Genomic DNA, 17,451 nt, shown 5'->3' with positions numbered 1-17,451 from the left:
ATAGAGTAAAATTCGACTTTAATATACAATTCCAGAGCCAATTATCCATAAAAACAAAGGAGGCGGGGCTTCTTCAGGACGCCCTCCGGAAGGTCTGTGTGCTGACCACGTCTCTAGCTGTGAGTTCCTGTAAAGACAACGTCGTGTCATTGGGTGGCACACCTCAGAATTTAAGACTTGAAAGCCCATTTCCCACCACTGAGGCCTTATCTTCTCCATCACATCCATTGAGACCCTTGGAGATATCTACTTCCTTCATGTATGGTGGAACACGTAACCCTCTCCCCTTCCTACCAACATGAAGCATTGGGCTAAGGCAGGGATCCTCAAACTACGGCCCTCCAACTACACATCCCATGAGGCATTCTAAAACTCTGACATTCACAGACATAACAAAGCATGATGGGAATTGTAGTTCCCGAACAACTGGAGGGCCGTACTTTGAAGACCCCTGGGCTAAGGTCATTAAAGTGTAACCTAAACCCAAGTCATGGAAAATACCAAAGTTATGGCCTCCAAACCTTATTCCACATAGTTAGCCCGGTGCTTTATCCTTGTAGGAAGGGGAGAAGGTTACTTGCTTCACCACACTTGGGGGGAAGGGATCTCTCCAAGGGTTTGAATGGACGTGATGGAGAGGAGAAGAGATGAGTACAAGTGGTGAGGAAATCACATCCATTGAAACCCTTGGAGATATCCACTACCTTTAGATATGGTGGACCACGTAACCTTCTCCCCTTCCTACCAAGATGAAGCATTGGGCTAAGGTCATTAAAGTGTATAACCTAAAGCCAAGTCATGGAAAATACCAAAGTTATGGCCTCCTCCAAACCTTATTCCACATAGTTGACCACTGATACTCATCTCCTCTGCTCCCCATCACGTCCATTGAGACCCTTGGGGATAGCTACTACCTCCTGGTATGGTGGAACACGTAACCTTCTCCCCTTCCTACCAAGATGAAGCATTGGGCTAAGGTCATTAAAGTGTAACCTAAACCCAAGTCATGAAAAATCTCAAAGTTATGGCCTCCAAAACCTTATTCTACATAGTTAGCCCAGTGCTTTATCTTGGTAGGAAGATGAGTACCAGTGGTGAGGAAATCACATCCATTGAATCCCTTGGAGATATCCACTTCCTTTAGGTATGGTAGAACACGTAACCGTCTCACCTTCCTACCAAGATGAAGCATTGGGCTAAGGTCATTAAAGTGTAACCTAAAGCCAAGTCATGAAAAATACCAAAGTTATGGCCTCCTCCAAACCCTATTCCACATAGTTGACCACTGATACTCATCTCCTCTGCTCCCCATCACGTCCACTGAAACCCTTGGGGATAGCTACTTCCTTCATGTATGGTGGAACACGTAACCTTCCCCCTTCCTACCAAGATGAAGCATTAGGCTAAGGTCATTAAAGTGTAACCTAAAGCCAAGTCATGGAAAATACCAAAGTTATGGCCTCCAAACCTTATTCCACATAGTCAGCCCAGTGCTTTATCCTTGTAGGAAGGGGAGAAGGTTACTTGCTTCACCACACTTGGAGGCAAGGGATCTCTCCAAGGGTTTGAATGGACGTGTTGGAGAGGAGAAGAGATGAGTATCAGTGGTGGGGAAATCACGCCCATTGAAACCCTTGAAGATATCTACTACCGTCAGGTATGGTGGAGCATGAAACCTTCTCCCCTTCCTACCAACATGAAGCATTGGGCCAAGGTTGTTAGAGTGTATCTAAAGCTAAACTTTTTATTTTCATTTTAGAGTAGATGAGAGTTATAAAGCCTGCCAACTATTGGCTGTCTATGTCCCTTCTGTGTAGAATTGCCTCCATTATAAGTCATGGTGTCCATTGTCACAGGGACTCAAAGTCAATAAAGATCCAAAAGTTTGGCCTCTTCCAAACCTTATTCCACATGGTTGTCCCAAAGGGTGCGGAGATGGCTCTTCTGCACCCCACAGTGCCGGGCCTTTTCATCCTTCAACAGGAACTGGCTACCTACCTCATTTTGGTCACTACCCAAGTGATGGCCAAAGCTTGGAAGAAGCCCAGTAACCGTTCTGGCGTGGTCAAAAAGTGGATGAACTTGATACTGGTTACTGAAAAATGAACTAGGATCCTAAATGATTCACAAGCAACATTTAGAAAAATATGGGAACCACGGGCAACCTACTACGCCTTTCCAGCCTTGAATCCATCATCACTTGTAGCCCCCCCATAGTATTATGTCCTAGTTCCCCCCCCATATCCCGTTCCTTACCAATCTCGTCTTCACCCCTTTCCCACATTTCCCAATCTTTCTCTCCAAAACATTTTTCTCTTTCTTTTCTTCTCTAGGAGTTTCCCCAACTCTCTTCTCTCATAGGGGTTTCTCGGAATCTTTGTTTTTTAGTCCAAAGGTGCAAAAATAGTAAAGGATTATTTTAACGTCTTGGTCTCACCACATGCAGCAAGTCGCCTTCCAGCCACTGTTTCCAGCCGCGATTCGGCACCTCGCCTTTCTGAACGCACACCAGCTTGTCACCCTCCCAGAACACGGTGGTCTAATAGAGAGAGAGAAAGAGGGTAACTAGAGAGTTGGGGGACACCTAAAAATCACATGCAGTACATCTCTACAATACATGCGCCTTTCCCCATATAGGAAAACCTCAGATTACGAGGATAATCCGTTCCAGGAGAATGCTTGTAATCCAAAGCACTCGTATATCAAAGCGTGATAACCACCCCAAACACACCTCCAAGACCACCACTGCCTTGCTAAAGAAGCTAAGGGTAAAGGTGATGGACTGGCCAAGCATGTCTCCAGACCTAAACCCTACTGATCATCTGTGGGGGATCCTCAAACGGAAGGGGGAGGAGCGCAAGGTCCAGGGCCGATCCTAGGCAGGGTGCGCCACAGAGGTGGGGGCGCCGAAGCTCCAAAGTGCTCCCCTCCCTCCTCCTTGTCTGTGTCCAGAGGCGGAGCCCATGTAGCGGGTGCCCTGGTTTCCCCATCCCGCTTGCTCTCTCCGCTGGCAACTGACAAGAGCGCATACCTCCCGCTGTCCCCGGAATCCGGGTTGGGTACCACAGAAGAGCCCTTTACTGGAACACGTTTCGGTACTAGGCTCCACTAATTAATTCTGTCCGGTGCATCTGGAGCAGTCTCCTGTATGCCCCGCCCCCTCTGCGTGTGTCGGCTCTTATCCCATAGGCGGTGTGATGAGAGGCTTCTGGGTTGGCTGGAGCTGCTACCAATCATCCCGTGCACTCCCAGAAATGCTCTCCGAGTGCCACCCTCCTAGTGACCAAAGATGCCATGTATGCCCCGCCCCCCTGTAATGTGCTTCTGCTCCCAGCGTGCCTGAGCTACAGGGATCTAATGGACAAGTACTGATCTATGGGGACACCTGAGGTGGGGGGCTCTGATGGGGGACACCTGCTGTGGGGGGCTCTGATGGGGGACACCTGCTGTGGGTGGCTCTAATGGGAGACACCTGCTGTGGGGGGCTCTGATGGGGGACACCTGCTGTGGGGGGCTCTGGTGGGGGACACCTGCTGTGGGGGGCTCTGATGGGGGACACCTGCTGTGGGGGGCTCTGGTGGGGGACACCTGCTGTGGGGGGCTCTGATGGGAGACACCTGCTGTGGGGGGCTCTGATGGGGGACACCTGCTGTGGGGGGCTCTGATGGGGCACACCTGCTGTGGGGGGGCTCTGATGGGGGACACCTGCTGTGGGGGGCTCTGATGGGGGACACCTGCTGGGGGGGCTCTGATGGGGGACACCTGCTGTGGGGGGGCTCTGATGGGGGACACCTGCTGTGGGGGGCTCTGATGGGGGACACCTGCTGTGGGGGGGCTCTGATGGGGGACACCTGCTGTGGGGGGCTCTGATGGGGGACACCTGCTGGGGGGGCTCTGATGGGGGAAACCTGCTGGGGGGGCTCTGATGGGGGAAACCTGCTGGGGGGGCTCTGATGGGGGAAACCTGCTGTGGGGGGGCTCTGATGGGGGACACTAATGAAGACTTCTTAGGGGAGCATCTCTGTGTTTGAGTCATAGCCACAGAAACATTTGTAAAGGGGAGGAGTTAGTAAAGATGACTACGCCCATGTGGCCGCGCCAGCGATATTTCTGCACCCAGGCGTCTGTGACCCTAGGATCTACCCCGGCAAGGTCTGCAACATCCACCAGCTCTGTGATGTCATCCTGGGGGAGGGGAAGAGGACTCCAGTGACAACCTGTGAAGCTCTGCTGACCTCAATGCCCAAGAGGGTTAAGGCAGTGCTGGAAAATAATGGTGGCCACACAAAATATTCACACTTTGGGCCCAATTTGGACATTTTCACTTAGGGGTGTCCTGACTTTTCTTGCCAGCGGGTTTAGACATGAATGGCTGTGTGTTGAGTGATTTGTTATACAAGCTGTACACTCACTACACAACATTGTAGATACTAAGGCCCAGATTCTCGTAGAATGGAGTAAAACTCCGGCGGCGTAACGTATCTCGTTTACGTTACGCGGCCGCAAGTTTTACGGGCAAGTGCTTGATTCACAAAGCACTTGCCTGTAAAGTTGCGGCAGCCTAGCGTAAATTCTCCGGCGCAAGCCCGCCTAATTCAAATGATCCAGGTAGGGGGCGTGGATCATTTAAATTAGGCGCATGCACCGTCCCTAAAATTTCCCGACGTGCATTGCGCTAAATGACGTTGCAAGGACGTCATTGGTTTTGACGTTAACGTAAATTGCATCCAGCACCATTCACGGACGACTTACGCAAACGACGTTCTTTTTTAAATTTCGACGCGGGAACGACGGCCATACTTAACATTGGTTGCCCCTCATATAGCAGGGACAACTTTACGCGTCGCAAAAGCTACGGAAACGTCGTAAATTCACTGCGTCGATCGCGCGTACGTTTGATAATCTCGCGTAAATAGCTAATTTGCATAGACGACGGGGAAAATGACGTCGGCGACGCCTAGCGGCGGGAAAAAAAATTGCATTAAAGATCCGACAGCGTAAGAGCCTTACGCCTGTCGGATCTAATGGATATCTATGCGTAACTGATTCTAAGAATCAGTTGCATATATACGCCGGGCCAAATTAGGACTTACGACGGCGCAAATCGTGTTGCGCCGTCGTAAGCCCTTTGAGAATCTGGCCCAAAGTGTAATTTCTTCAGTGTTGTCACATGAAAAAAATACAAGAAAAGATTTACACACATGTGAGGGGTGTACTTACTTCTGTGAGATACTGTAACTGCCACTGTGGGAGCGGCCCAGTAGACTGCACCCACTACAGAAAACAAAACGAGGGGGCGGAGACAAGACCAGTCAACCAGCTCAAGGAGAGAGAGCAGCTGTGGGAGGGGCCAGCAGGTCCCACCCACTACAGAAAACAAAACGAGGGGGCGGAGACAAGACCAGTCTTCCTGCAGAAGGAGAGAGAGAAGCTGTGGGAGGGGCCCAGCAGGCTCCACCCACTAAAGAAAACAACAGGAGGGGGCGGAGACAAGACCAGTCTCCCTGCACAAGGAGAGAGAGCAGCAGTGGGCGGTCTTTATTACAGGAAGTCTCAAATTGGATGACGGCACAGATCTGTACGAAATACACAAAGATCCCCGAAATCCCGGAAGAAAACACGCAATGAATAGATTCAGACAATATTTATTATTCTCGGATTTGATGGAGCACTTAGGGGGTCACCATACATACAATCATTCAAAATGATGTAATGACCTAAATAATCCAATCAATCTCTATCCAATCAGACAGGCCCTTGCACTTCACTTGGGCGGATCTAAAGGAGATTGTACAATCAGATTGTAACATGTGTAATTATCTGTCGCTCTTCTATATTTTGTAGATGACACAATCGGGAACAATTCTTCCAATGAAAAGACGGCCAGATATTCATTTCCAGAAGGATTTCTGTTCTGATCGTCGCCAGCAGGGGTCAGTCTAGTACAAGGGAAGGATTGCATTGCAGTGCTGTTGCCGCCTCTGGTAGGATATAATGGGGGGGAGGGGGGGGATATTTTATTGATAAAAATGTATATTTATATTCCACAGGAAGGTTTTTTTTTTTACAGATCTGCCATTTTCCATATCTCTGTACAGAGAGGGGGGGGGAGGGGGGCATGGGATTTATGGCAATATAAATATATATACAAATATAGACAAATCTCCATTATATTTATTCATTATATCAATTAAAGAATACATGAATTAGTTCTATTGTGCAATGCGGGTTGGACCCCCTTTATTAGGTCACCTTTGCTAGTAGCCGGTTGGACCCCCTTTACTAGGTCTCCCTTGGTAGTAGCAGATTGGACCCCCTTTATTAGGTCCCCCTTGCTAGTAGCAGATTGGACCCCCTTTATTAGGTCCCCCTTGCTAGTAGCGGGTTGGACCCCCTTTATTAGGTCCCCCTTGCTAGTAGCGGGTTGGACCCCCTTTATTAGGTCCTCCTTGCTAGTAGCGGGTTGGACCCCCTTTATTAGGCCCCCCTTGCTAGTAGCGGGTTGGACCCCTTTATTAGGCCCCCCTTTGCTAGTAGCGGGTTGGACCCCCTTTATTAGGTCTCCCTTGCTAGTAGCGGGTTGGCCCCCTTTATTAGGTCCCCCTTGCTAGTAGTGGGTTGGACCCCCTCTATTAGGTCCTCCTTGCTAGTAGCGTGTTGGACCCCCTTTATTAGGTCCCCCTTGCTAGTAGCGGGTTGGACCCCCTTTATTAGGTCCCCCTTGCTAGTAGCGGGTTGGACCCCCTTTATTAGGTCCTCCTTGCTAGTAGCGGGTTGGACCCACTTTATTAGGACCTCCTTGCTAGTAGACGGTTGGACCCCCTTTATTAGGTCCCCCTTGCTAGTAGCGGGTTGGACCCCCTTTATTAGGTCCCCCTTGCTAGTAGCGGGTTGGACCCCCTTTATTAGGTCCCCCTTGCTAGTAGCGGGTTGGACCCCCTTTATTAGGTCCCCCTTGCTAGTAGTGGGTTGGACCCCCTTTATTAGGTCCCCCTTGCTAGTAGTGGGTTGGACCCCCTCTATTAGGTCCTCCTTGCTAGTAGCGGGTTGGACCCCCTTTATTAGGACCTCCTTGCTAGTAGCGGGTTGGACCCCCTTTATTAGGACCTCCTTGCTAGTAGAGGGTTGGACCCCCTTTATTAGGTCCCCCTTGCTAGAAGTGGGTTGGACCCCCTTTATTAGGTCCCCCTTGCTAGAAGTGGGTTGGACCCCCTTTATTAGGTCCCCCTTGCTAGTAGCGGATTGGACCCCCTTTATTAGGCCCCCTTGCTAGTAGCGGATTGGACCCCCAGTCGGGTCGATGAGGTCACTCCCAAAGCCCCCCCTCGGTCATTCACCAGCCCCTCACTTACCCCATCTAGATCATGGGCAGCAGCTTCCTCCCTCCTTCTCATCAACAACCAACAGGATCGCTTCTCCTCTCAGCCAATCAGGTGACAGGTCTCAAGACCTGCTTCCTGATTGGCTGGATGGAGAATCAGGAAGACAATAGCAAATATTAATTTGCTATGGTCACACAACTGGATGGGCTCAGGGTTCAGTGCTCTGCCCCCCGAGCCCCCCACCCCTTTTTGAAGCCACCTCAGGCCTCAGGATCTAATCACGTGGAATCCATCTTTCTAAACAAACGGACAATTTCCTGTGCTTCAGACTTTAGGAGGGCCGGGTGGTGTCCCATCATTGGTGTCAGTGGGAGGAATAGTGTCCCATCATTGGTGTCAGTGGGAGGAATAGTGTCCCATCATTGGTGTCAGTGGGAGGAATAGTGTCCCATCATTGGTGTCAGTGGGAGGAATAGTGTCCCATCATTGGTGTCAGTGGGAGGAATAGTGTCCCATCATTGGTATCAGTGGGAGGAATAGTGTCCCATCATTGGTGTCAGTGGGAGGAAAAGTGTCCCCATCATTGGTGTCAGTGGGAGGAATAGTGTCCCATCATTGGTGTCAGTGGGATGAATAGTGTCCCATCATTGGTGTCAGTGGGAGGAATAGTGTCCCATCATTAGTGTCAGTGGGAGGAATAGTGTCCCATCATTGGTGTCAGTGGGAGGAATAGTGTCCCATCATTGGGGTCAGTGGGAGGAATGGTGTCCCATCATTGGGGTCAGTGGGAGGAATAGTGTCCCATCATTGGTGTCAGTGGGAGGAATAGTGTCCCATCATTGGTGTCAGTGGGAGGAATAGTGTCCCATCATTGGTGTCAGTGGGAGGAATAGTGTCCCATCATTGGTGTCAGTGGGAGGAATAGTGTCCCATCATTGGTGTCAGTGGGAGGAATAGTGTCCCATCATTGGTGTCAGTGGGAGGAATAGTGTCCCATCATTGGTGTCAGTGGGAGGAATAGTGTCCCATCATTGGTGTCACTGGGAGGAATAGTGTCCCATCATTGGTGTCAGTGGAAGGAATAGTGTCCCATCATTGGTGTCAGTGGGAGGAATAGTGTCCCATCATTGGTGTCAGTGGGAGGAATAGTGTCCCATCATTGGTGTCAGTGGGAGGAATAGTGTCCCTTCATTGGTGTCAGTGGAAGGAATAGTGTCCCATCATTGGTGTCAGTGGGAGGAATAGTGTCCCATCATTGGTGTCAGTGGGAGGAATAGTGACCCATCATTGGTATCAGTGGGAGGAATAGTGTCCCATCATTGGTGTCAGTGGGAGGAATAGTGTCCCATCATTGGTGTCAGTGGGAGGAATAGTGTCCCATCATTGGTGTCAGTGGGAGGAATAGTGTCCCATCATTGGTGTCAGTGGGAGGAATAGTGTCCCATCATTGGTGTCACTGGGAGGAATAGTGTCCCATCATTGGTGTCAGTGGAAGGAATAGTGTCCCATCATTGGTGTCAGTGGGAGGAATAGTGTCCCATCATTGGTGTCAGTGGGAGGAATAGTGTCCCATCATTGGTGTCAGTGGGAGGAATAGTGTCCCTTCATTGGTGTCAGTGGGAGGAATAGTGTCCCATCATTGGTGTCAGTGGGAGGAATAGTGTCCCATCATTGGTGTCAGTGGGAGGAATAGTGACCCATCATTGGTATCAGTGGGAGGAATAGTGTCCCATCATTGGTGTCAGTGGGAGGAATAGTGTCCCATCATTGGTGTCAGTGGGAGGAATAGTGTCCCATCATTGGTGTCAGTGGGAGGAATAGTGTCCCATCATTGGTGTCAGTGGGAGGAATAGTGTCCCATCATTGGTGTCAGTGGGAAGAATAGTGTCCCATCATTGGTGTCAGTGGGAAGAATAGTGTCCCATCATTGGTGTCAGTGGGAAGAATAGTGTCCCATCATTGGTGTCAGTGGGAAGAATAGTGTCCCATCATTGGTGTCAGTGGGAAGAATAGTGTCCCATCATTGGTGTCAGTGGGAAGAATAGTGTCCCATCATTGGTGTCAGTGGGAGGAATAGTGTCCCATCATTGGTGTCAGTGGAAGGAATAGTGTCCCATCACCTATGTAAGAAGGTGTGACGAGTCCCCTCCCCTCCCCCTCCCGTGTCTCTTACCCTGCACTTCCGCCCATCGATGATGGCGAGGTTCTCTTCAAACTCCTCCCCCAAGGTGAAATCCATGACGTAGTTTTTGAAGGTGCTGAGCGTCTTGATGATCATGTGGTTCCCGTCCACCACAAATTCTTTCTCCGGTTTCAGCAGAAGGACGATTTTCCGCAAGGCCAAATTTACATCTAGAAAGAGAGACAAAGTCTGACTTATTTTTTCAGGGGGGGTGGGGGGGTGGGCCTGAGCTTTTCTGGGGGGGGGGCGGGAACTGTAGAGCTCCGCCAACATTACAAGATAACTAAACACCAACTCAACCAAAAAGGTCAACATGTTTCGCTCTTTTGGGCTTCTTCAGGAGTTTTCCGATGACACGCATACTGTGGTAAAGGTAACAAAAAGGACGGGAAAGAGACCTCGTGGTGATTGTTTTGATCAAACAAAAAATAAACAAGCAAATCAATATTATAATGTTGGCATAAAGAAGATAAGCAATTAATTGCAGAAGAAGCTCAAAAGCTCAGCAACTCCCCCTTTCTGAGTCACCTCTTGTCTCCGCCCCCAGCCCAACCCACCTCCGAGCACTGTTCCTTGGCTCCACCCCTTACCCACCTCCCACCCCCTTTTAGAGAATACAGAACCAATCATCATTCCTGTCCTCTTTTGTTACCTTTAGCACAGTATACGTGTCATCGGGAAAACTCCTGAAGAAGCTCAAAAGAGCGAAACATGTTGAGCGGTGGTATCGTCCCCAGCAACAATAGACCCCTCCCACAACAGTAGATCCCTCCCAGCAATGACTGACCCCCTGCAACATAAGACCCACCCCTGAAAAAATAGATCCCCCACCAGCAACAATAGACCTCCCCAGCAACAACTAGACCCCCTCCCTCAACCGTAGATACCTCCCAGCAGCGACTGACCCCCTTGCAACATAAGACATACCCCAGCAAAAATAGACCCCTCCCTCAACAGTAGATACCTCCCAGAGGCGATTCAGTTTGCATGTGTTGCGCTATATAAGTTTCTCACTCACTCAGCAACGTCAGACACCCTTCCAACATAAGACCTACCCCAGCAACAATAGATCCCCCACCAGCAACAATAGACTTCCCCAGCAACAATAGACCCCCTCCCTCAACAGTAGATCCCTCCCAGCAACGACTGACCCCCTTCCAACATAAGACTTACCCCAGCAACAATAGATCCCCTGCCAGCAACAATAGACCTCCCCAAAAACAATAGACCCCCCCCCCCCCCTGCAAGAATAGATCCTCTCCAGCAACAACAGATTCCCCGGCAGCCAACATTAATTGACCCTTCAGCAGCCAGCAACAAACACCCCTCCCTCAACAGCAAATCCCTCCCAGAAACAACTGACCCCCCAGCAACATGAGGCCTGACCCAGCAACAATAGATCCCCATGCCCAACAACAGACCCCCCTCCTCTGCAAAAATAGATCCCCCTCCAGCAACAATAGATTGCCCAGCTGCCAGCATCAAGAGACCCTCCAGTACACCCCAGCACTCCTTCCCATTACATACATTCAGTTCTGGAGGTGCCGGATCTGCGTTCCCTCACGTTCCTGCTGAAAAAAAAGCCCCGGAACCCGTTCCACCACTCTCCTCCTACACACGCTCAGACGGCACATCATTTTCACCCAACCACGTGGCTTTTCAGCTCTTTACCGCCACCCTCTGGGCAACTTCTGCTGGTCGACTGATGTTTAACATTGGTTCTGAGCATGCGCGTTCGTACATCTCCATCGATTTATACACAGTCTGATTGTCTCATTCCTGATTAGCTCACCTCCATTATTCATACAGTATTGATTGGCTCTTCTCTATTGGTTATACACATCCTGCTTGGCTCACCTACATTGATTATACACAGTCGGATTGGCTCGTTCCTGATTGGCTCATTTCGATTATACACACACTCTGATTGGTTCATCTCTATTATTCATACAGCCTGATTGGCTCATCTCTATTGGTTATACACAGTCGGATTATCTCATTCCTGATTGGCTCCTCTCTATTATTCATACAATCTGATTGGCTCTTCTCTATTAATCATACAGTCTGATTGGCTCTTCTCTATTGGTTCTAAGCAGCCTGATTGGCCAATGATGTATGGCTGAGTGCTGTGGAACTTACCTGCAGGGTCATAACTACCTACCTTCCATCCGAAGCACTCACAGGATTTCTCCACCCTCTTCCAGAGCCAATCCCCTCCTATTTATATACATAAAGGGAGCACCATAGGCAGACAGGAACAGAGCGTTGTCACCCTTCAACAGGAAGCAGGGCCGCCATCAGGGGGGTACAGGCAGTAAACCTGTAAGGGGCCCGGAGGTCCCCAGGGGCCCGGATGGCAACCCCCCTTTTTTTAATTAATTTTTTATATATTTTTTATATTTTTTTTTATTCCTTTTATTTATTTTTCCGGGTCCCGGATGGCAACCCCCCTTTTTTGTAATTTATTTTTATAAAGAAAAATAATAATTTGTGTGTATATATATATATATATATTTTATTTATTAAAGGGCCCAGAGGTCCCCAGGGCCCCAGATGACAACCCCCCATCTCAATTTCAGGCGGCAGCCCCCCCCCCTGGTTCTCTGCTCCAGGAGGGCCCATGCCTGAAGCTGTGTAAGGGGCCCGATAATTCCTGATGGCGGCCCTGACAGGAAGTGCTGAACACGGACCTCCATGGCGGGATCACCCGGGATCAGCTGCAGTGTAGCGGCTCCTCCCCCTGGACTAAAACGGCTTCCTCTGATTTCACCGCACACTGGGAGCTTCTTACCATGTGCATTAGAAGCTAAAGAAAGTTAGATAGAGCCCCGCCCTCCCACTGCGTGCATCAGTACTGACGGGCTCTGGAGAGGAGTACTGAGGCCGGGGGGGGGGCTGGGATATGTCCAGGAAGCTATGTAGCGCTCCCTGCCGGCCCCTCCCACCAGCCAGCCACGCGCAATTGCGTGCACGAGCACCAGCATGGGGATTTGTGTGTGTCAGAGGAGAGGAGACATGTCATTTGTTCCTGGTGAGTAGGAACAGCGATATGTCTCCTCTCCTAGTCAGTCCCCCCCCCCCTACAGTCAGAACACACTGAGGGAACACATTTAACCCCTTCGCCCCCCTAGTGTTATTAACCCCTTCATCTTCCCTGCCAGTGACATTTACACAGTAATCAGTGCATTTCTATAGCACTGATCACTGTATAAATGTGACTGGTCCCAAAAAAGTGTCAAAAGTCTCCGATGTGTCCGTCGCAATGTCGCAGTACCGCAAAAAATCACAGATCGCCGCCATTACTAGTAAAAAAAAAAATCATAAAAATGCCATAAATCTTTCCCATAGTTTGTAGACGCTATAACTTTTGCGCAAACCAATCAATAAACGCTTATTGCGATTTTTTTATTACCAAAAATATGTAGAAGAACAGGAAGCCGCTTCCCACGGGTCGGGGGCACTAGTTCATGCTCGCTCCCGAGTTCAGCTGCTGCGTCCATTGACTCAGACCCGCCCCCCCCCCCCCCGCTCCCGCAGTGGGAGCCAATGGTGCCCCAGCAAAGCCAGTGAGACCCGGAAGTGAGTGGAGAGATGCGATGCGCGCATGCACAGTGCTGGATCAAATGAGGGCTCGGCATAGGTGTGCGCAGCCTATTGCATTAGAGTGTGCACCCCAAAACTCAAACACACATGCGGATATGAGTGTGTAAATATATATATACACACACACACACAATCGCACAATATTTGAAATAATTGTAAACAAACATTTTGGAATGTATTAAAACATTTTTAAAAGTTTCAATACATCTGACATCTTATGGCAGAGCCGGACAGAGGGAGAAAGTGGGGGGAGGGGTGAGAGAGGGAGAAAGTGGGCGGGTGAGAGAGAGGGAGGAAAGGGGGGTGAGAGGGAAAGTGGGTTGAGAGAGAGGGAGGTAGGGGGGAGAGAGGGGCTGAAACTGGGGGGGGGGGGAGAGGCAAAGAGGAGGGGTTGAGAGGGGGGTAAGAGAGAGAAAGTGGGGTGAGAGGGTGGCGAGGGAGGGAGGGGGGGTGAAACAGAGGGGGGAGAGGGAGGTGAGAGAGAGGGGGTGAGAGAGAGAGAGGAAAGGGGGGTGAGAGAGAAAGTGAGTTGAGAAAGAGGGGGGTAGGGGGAGAGAGGGGCTGAAACTTGGGGGGAGAGAGAGAGGGAGAGAGGAGGGGTTGAGAGGGGGGACGAGAGAGAGAGAGAAGGGGGTGAGAGAGAGAAGGGGGTGAGAGAGAAAGTGGGGTGAGAGGGTGGCGAGAGAGAGATGGAGGGGGGTGAAACAGAGGGGGGGCAGGTGAGAGAAAGAGGGGTAAGAGAGAGAGAGAAGGGGGTGAGAGAGAGAAGGGGGTGAGAGAGAGAAGGGGGTGAGAGAGAAAGTGGGGTGAGACGGTGGCGAGAGAGAGATGGAGGGGGGTGAAACAAAGGGGGGGGGGGCAGGTGAGAGAAAGGGGGGCAAGAGAGAGAAAGAGAGGGGGATGAGAGAGATTGAGAGGGAGGGAGGATGTAGTGCGTGATGAGGCACAGTGGGTCCCCCTTGCCACATGTCTCATGTGCCCCCCTACACTTGTAAACACTGAATGGCACTGGTGCCTGGGATGATTAGGGTGTGCCCCGATACACCCGGCACCCCCCCCCCCTGCGCACGCCTATGGGGCTCAGGTAAGTATAAGGTGGGGGGGTGAGGGAGATACTGATGCCTAAACATTAATGCAAGGAATGTCAATGGACACAGCAGCGGGGCTCGGGAGCGGGCGTGCACAAGTGCCCCCCCTCCCCCCATGAGAAGGTAAACAAATGTTTAGGCTTTAGAACCACTTTAAGCAGATTAAACTTAAGCCTCCAACTCCTATCTACTTATTTCAAGAAGTATTAAAAAAAAAAAAGGAAAGCCAAGCAACTAGCATTTTCAGAAGCCATTCGGAGGTGTCAGCCCTCTCATTTCCTCTCCTCAGAAGTTTAGCACTTACGACTATATGAATATATTGCTAATCCTGACCGCCTACTGCCCCTGACCCCCTAGTGCCCCTGACCCCCTAGTGCCCCTGACCCCCTACTGCCCCTGACCCCCTACTGCCCCTGACCTCCTACTGCCCCTGACCCCCTACTGCCCCTGACCCCCTGCTGCCCCTGACCCCCTAGTGCCCCTGACCCCCTAGTGCCCCAGGCCCCCTACTGCCCCTGACCCCCTAGTGCCCCTGACCCCCTACTGCCCCTGTCCCCCTACTGCCCCTGACCCCCTAGTGCCCCTGACCCCCTACTGCCCCTGACCCCCTACTGCCCCTGCCCTCCCTACTGCCCCTGACCCCCTACTGCCCCTGACCCCCTGCTGCCCCTGACCCCCTAGTGCCCCAGGCCCCCTACTGCCCCTGACCCCCTGCTGCCCCTGACCCCCTGGTGCCCCTGACCCCCTAGTGCCCCAGGCCCCCTACTGCCCCTGACCCCTAGTGCCCCTGACCCCCTAGTGCCCCTGACCCCCTACTGCCCCTGCCCTCCCTACTGCCCCTGACCCCCTAGTGCCCCTAACCCCCTAGTGCCCCTGACCCCCTAGTGCCCCAGGCCCCCTACTGCCCCTGACCCCCTGCTGCCCCTGACCCCCTAGTGCCCCTGACCCCCTAGTGCCCCAGGCCCCCTGACCCCCTACTGCCCCTGACCCCCTGCTGCCCCTGACCCCCTGCTGCCCCTGACCCCCTGCTGCCCCAGGCCCCCTACTGCCCCAGGCCCCCTACTGCCCCTGACCCCCTACTGCCCCTGACCCCCTACTGCCCCTGGCCCCCTACTGCCCCTGACCCCCTACTGCCCCTGCCCTCCCTACTGCCCCTGCCCCCCCCTACTGCCCCTTCCCTCCCTACTGCCCCTGACCGCCTACTGCCCCTGCCCTCCCTACTGCCCCTGACCCCCCTACTGCCCCTGCCCCCCCTACTGCCCCTGACCGCCTACTGCCCCTGCCCTCCCTACTGCCTCTGACCCCCTACTGCCCCTGCCCTCCCTACTGCCCCTGACCCCCTACTGCCCCTGACCCCCTACTGCCCCTGCCCTCCCTACTGCCCCTGACCCCCTACTGCCCCTGCCCTCCCTACTGCCCCTGACCCCCTACTGCCCCTGACCCCCTACTGCCCCTGCCCTCCCTACTGCCCCTGCCCTCCCTACTGCCCCTGCCCTCCCTACTGCCCCTGACCCCCTACTGCCCCTGCCCTCCCTACTGCCCCTGCCCTCCCTACTGCCCCTGACCCCCTACTGCCCCTGACCTCCTGCTGCTCCTGACCTCCTGGCTGCCTTTGGGTTTAATACTTTCTATCTTTGCAACAATGTAACAAGTTGGATTCACAACTCCCGATACTTTGTGAAAAGTTGTGAAAAGTTTCGGCTTTACTTGAAAAGGAAAATTCTTACTCAGCGCCTTGAGATATCCCTCCAGATTTTCCTGGGCGATCAGCTGGAACTTTCCGGTCAGGTCCCCGGCCATGGCGCCACGCGAGTCGGTCTTCTTCGGGATGATCGGTATTTTCCGCCGGAGCGCTCTAAGTCATCTTCTGGACCGGAGTGTAGAGAGCGATCGTCTTCTGCTGAGTGAATGTCGATCTCTTCTCTGCCTGCCTTTAATGTTCCCAGTAATCCCCATTATGTGTCCGTCAGGCCGTCCCTGCAATATAATCTCTGATTATAACCAACACAATGACTACAAAATTAACCTCTGCCATGCCCAGGAGCCTCTGCCATGCCGTGCCCAGGAGCCTCTGCCATGCCGTGCCCAGGAGCCTCTGCCCCATGCCATGCCCAGGAGCCTCTGCCATGCCGTGCCCAGGAGCCTCTGCCATGCCTTGCCCAGGAGCCTCTGCCATGCCGTGCCCAGGAGCCTCTGCCGTGCCGTGCCCAGGAGCCTCTGCCGTGCCGTGCCCAGGAGCCTCTGCCATGCCGTGCCCAGGAACCTCTGCCATGCCCAGGAGCCTCTGCCGTGCCATGCCCAGGAGCCTCTGCCGTGCCCAGGAGCCTCTGCCGTGCCGTGCCCAGGAGCCTCTGCCATGCCCAGGAGCCTCTGCCATGCCGTGCCCAGGAGCCTCTGCCATGCCGTGCCCAGGAGCCTCTGCCATGCCCAGGAGCCTCTGCCGTGCCGTGCCCAGGAGCCTCTGCCATGCCGTGCCCAGGAGCCTCTGCAATGCCGTGCCCAGGAGCCTCTGCCGTGCCGTGCCCAGGAGCCTCTGCCATGCCGTGCCCAGGAGCCTCTGCCGTGCCCAGGAGCCTCTGCCGTGCCCAGGAGCCTCTGCCGTGCCCAGGAGCCTCTACCGTGCCGTGCCCAGGAGCCTCTGCCGTGCCCAGGAGCCTCTGCAATGCCGTGCCCAGGAGCCTCTGCCGTGCCATGCCCAGGAGCCTCTGCCATGCCATGCCCAGGAGCCTCTGCCGTGCCGTGCCCAGGAGCCTCTGCCATGCCGTGCCCAGGAGCCTCTGCCATGCCGTGCCCAGGAGCCTCTGCCCCAAGGATCGTCACCCGAGGACAGCCGTTCTCAACCAGAGTTCTGTGGAATCCTAGGGTCCCTCAAGGGGTGGCTAGGGGCTCCTTGAGCTGTGGCCACTTGGCAGAGTAAGATCTACTGCCCCCCATTGGAAATACACCTTGGAGTATGTGGACAGCATTGTCATCTTTAGTACTTATGGGAGACCAAGTACTTTAGGTACATTGTAGGTGGGGGTTGGAGAAACCCCAGATGAACAAGGTGAAGGCTAGTCAGACTTGGCCCCCCTGTTCCATCACCAAGAAACGGGTCAGAGCTTTTTTGGGCATCGTTGTTCCTACAGGAGAGGGCGCCAACTTAGGACAGCCATTCTCAACCAGGGTCCTGTGGAATCCTAGGGTCCCTCAAGAGGTGGCTAGGGGCTCCTTGAGCTGTGGCCACTTGGCAGAGCCAGATCTACTACCCCCCATT

The 17,451-nt window shown here is 52.8% G+C and overlaps 1 protein-coding gene across 1 annotated transcript; it reads right to left on the bottom strand.

The window, feature by feature from the left end:
• Positions 1 to 16,132, bottom strand: RBP5 (retinol binding protein 5). The gene is made up of 4 exons (XM_040322093.1): positions 15,923 to 16,132; positions 9,496 to 9,674; positions 2,438 to 2,539; positions 1 to 127 (listed from the first exon to the last, which is right to left on the bottom strand). Exons 1-4 carry the CDS (start codon positions 15,993 to 15,995, stop codon positions 74 to 76), a joined length of 408 nt encoding a protein of 135 aa, XP_040178027.1. The 5' UTR covers positions 15,996 to 16,132; the 3' UTR covers positions 1 to 73.
• Between the last annotated feature and the right edge of the window lie 1,319 nt (positions 16,133 to 17,451).

This window comes from Rana temporaria, chromosome 8 (genome assembly GCF_905171775.1).
Source record: "Rana temporaria chromosome 8, aRanTem1.1, whole genome shotgun sequence".
NCBI classification, from domain to species: Eukaryota; Metazoa; Chordata; class Amphibia; order Anura; family Ranidae; genus Rana; species Rana temporaria.
Note: the sequence above shows the minus strand (reverse complement) of the source record. Positions and strands in the feature narration are given on the sequence as shown.

Excerpts from the sequence above, each read along its gene's own strand:
- RBP5 (XM_040322093.1), bottom strand. The coding sequence starts at position 15,995 with ATGGCCGGGGACCTGACCGGAAAGTTCCAGCTGATCGCCCAGGAAAAT. Across the intron at positions 9,675-15,922 it reads GGGATATCTCAAGGCGCTGA|ATGTAAATTTGGCCTTGCGG; the intron begins GTAAGAATTTTC and ends CTCTCTTTCTAG. Across the intron at positions 2,540-9,495 it reads TCGATGGGCGGAAGTGCAGG|ACCACCGTGTTCTGGGAGGG; the intron begins GTAAGAGACACG and ends TCTCTCTATTAG.